The sequence below is a fragment of the Buceros rhinoceros genome, unplaced genomic scaffold (assembly GCF_000710305.1).
Source record: "Buceros rhinoceros silvestris isolate BGI_N320 unplaced genomic scaffold, ASM71030v1 scaffold36177, whole genome shotgun sequence".
NCBI lineage: Eukaryota > Metazoa > Chordata > Aves > Bucerotiformes > Bucerotidae > Buceros > Buceros rhinoceros.
The window spans coordinates 16836-18671 of NW_010422377.1; the positions used below are offsets into that span (position 1 = coordinate 16836).

General features: G+C 52.1%; 1 protein-coding gene across 1 annotated transcript in view; it reads left to right on the top strand.

Annotated features, from left to right (window-relative positions):
• Positions 1-409, top strand: part of PPP1R8 (protein phosphatase 1, regulatory subunit 8) — a gene marked incomplete at its 5' end in the record, with an annotated part of 10465 nt that extends 10056 nt beyond the window's left edge. Inside the window, one exon of the mRNA XM_010140010.1 lies at positions 1-409. This exon is cut by the window's left edge and continues 15 nt beyond it. Coding sequence (XP_010138312.1) covers positions 1-273 — 273 coding nt within the window.
• Between the last annotated feature and the right edge of the window lie 1427 nt (positions 410-1836).

Consider the following 1836-nt stretch of genomic DNA (forward strand, 5'->3'; position numbering starts at 1 on the left):
GGATTATACGGTGGTTTACCTCCGACTCACAATGAGGCGGGTTCCCAGTCACATGGTGTCCATGGGACAGCACTCATCGGGGGGCTGCCCATGCCCTACCCCAACCTTGCCCCGGATGTGGACTTGACTCCTGTCGTGCCCTCAACAGTCAACATGAACCCGGCTCCAAACCCCACCGTCTTCAATCCTGAAGCTGTGAATGAACCCAAGAAGAAGAAATATGCAAAGGAGGCCTGGCCAGGCAAGAAGCCAACCCCTTCTCTGCTGATCTGAGCTGGGTGGTGGTGAGGGCGGGGGGAAGTCACGACCTCCAGAAACTGTTGATGTGCAGTATCGTCTTTTTAGAATTTCAGTGTCCTAACCAGATGTAATACCAAGATTGGAGAAGTGAAATATCCTTTAAAGATCTGTCTTCAAATGTTTTTATATGTCTGTTAAAAAAAAAAATACAGCTCCCATCTCCTTTTGAACCAAAATATCTGGCAGCCTCTTCTTAGCTGTTAGTGTCCCCAGAGGTCGTTACTCTGGGCTTTGATCCCTAGGATGGAGGGGCAGAGTCACACAGTTGACCTTTCATTTATGGCATGACCCTGCCCAGGGTGACCCTGTGTTTAGGTGTCGTGCTTTACTGCGAGTGACGGTGGTCCTGCCCGACTTGCTTGTACCAGCTCAACTGTACCAGAAGGAAAGGTTTGTGGGGCCAAGCCTTTGAGAAATCCCACCCCTTTGCGTTCCAGCCTTTTCAAACAACAGGTCAGCTGTTACCTTTCACAGTTTCAAAACCTCACCAGTGTGGGGCGTTATCTCTTTTTTTTCTTTTTGTAGTTTAGCTACAGCTCGTTTGCGTTTCCCCTAAAACACTACGGCGTCCCATGAGAACGGGGACTTGAGGTGGACAAGAAGTAGGTGGGCTCCCTTCGCTGGGGTGCGGTGTGGTGCGCCAGCATGCTGGGTGGGGGCTGAGGGGGCGCACGCATGGACGGATCAGAGCGTGTGCTGGCGCTTGCGGCAGCGTACGGGCACGGCCGGCCCAGAGCCTTCAGCGGGCGGGCAGGCACTACCTGCACTGTGCAGGCGATAAACAGCAGAGTAGTGCTGAGTCTCCCCTGTGACAGCTTTGGGCGGAGCTGACACAGAGAACAGTTTCCTTTAAAGCTGGTGGCCCTTTTAATTTAAATAGTTTCATTTTTACATGCAGTTAGAACTTGTGAGAGTAGATGCGTGCGATGCAACAAGTCACGTCAAGAATGAGCAGCCACCAGCGGTGTCAGAGGACTTGGCATGTTTAACAACTGGAAGCCCAGTCCGCACACCGTTCTGTTCCTGGTGGCAGTGGGTGAGAACCGAGGGCTGCTCCAACTGGAAAACGGATTATCAGCAGAGAATCCGCCTTGCCTTCAATAAAGCAGCGCACAGGTTGGCTTCATAATAGCACATTTTTTTACTCCTTCATCCATTTTTCCCATTGAATAAAGTGAGAAGCTCGATGTGGGTTGTTGCCCTTCAGATCCCTGGGTTTAGACTTCAAGCTCTGATCTTGTCTTTATGCAGAGTAAGGCCAGCGCTCTGTCTTTTGTAGGCTTACTCCGGATTTTTTTTGCCTTCTCTAATGGAGTTCAGGCAGACAACGATGTTCCTTTGCTGTTCGGGGCTTTCTCCGGGAGAAGTGCGCTGACATGGCAGCGGTACCCCCAGCTGTTCGTTGTGTCCACAGCTGCAGCTCCCCAGCCACACAGGGCTGTGATGATCTGGTGGCTGCAGGAGCGGAGCTGTGTCACAGCGCGTCTCGGGTGCCGTCCGCGCTTGGATGCTCCAAAATCAAGTGCGACTTCTGCG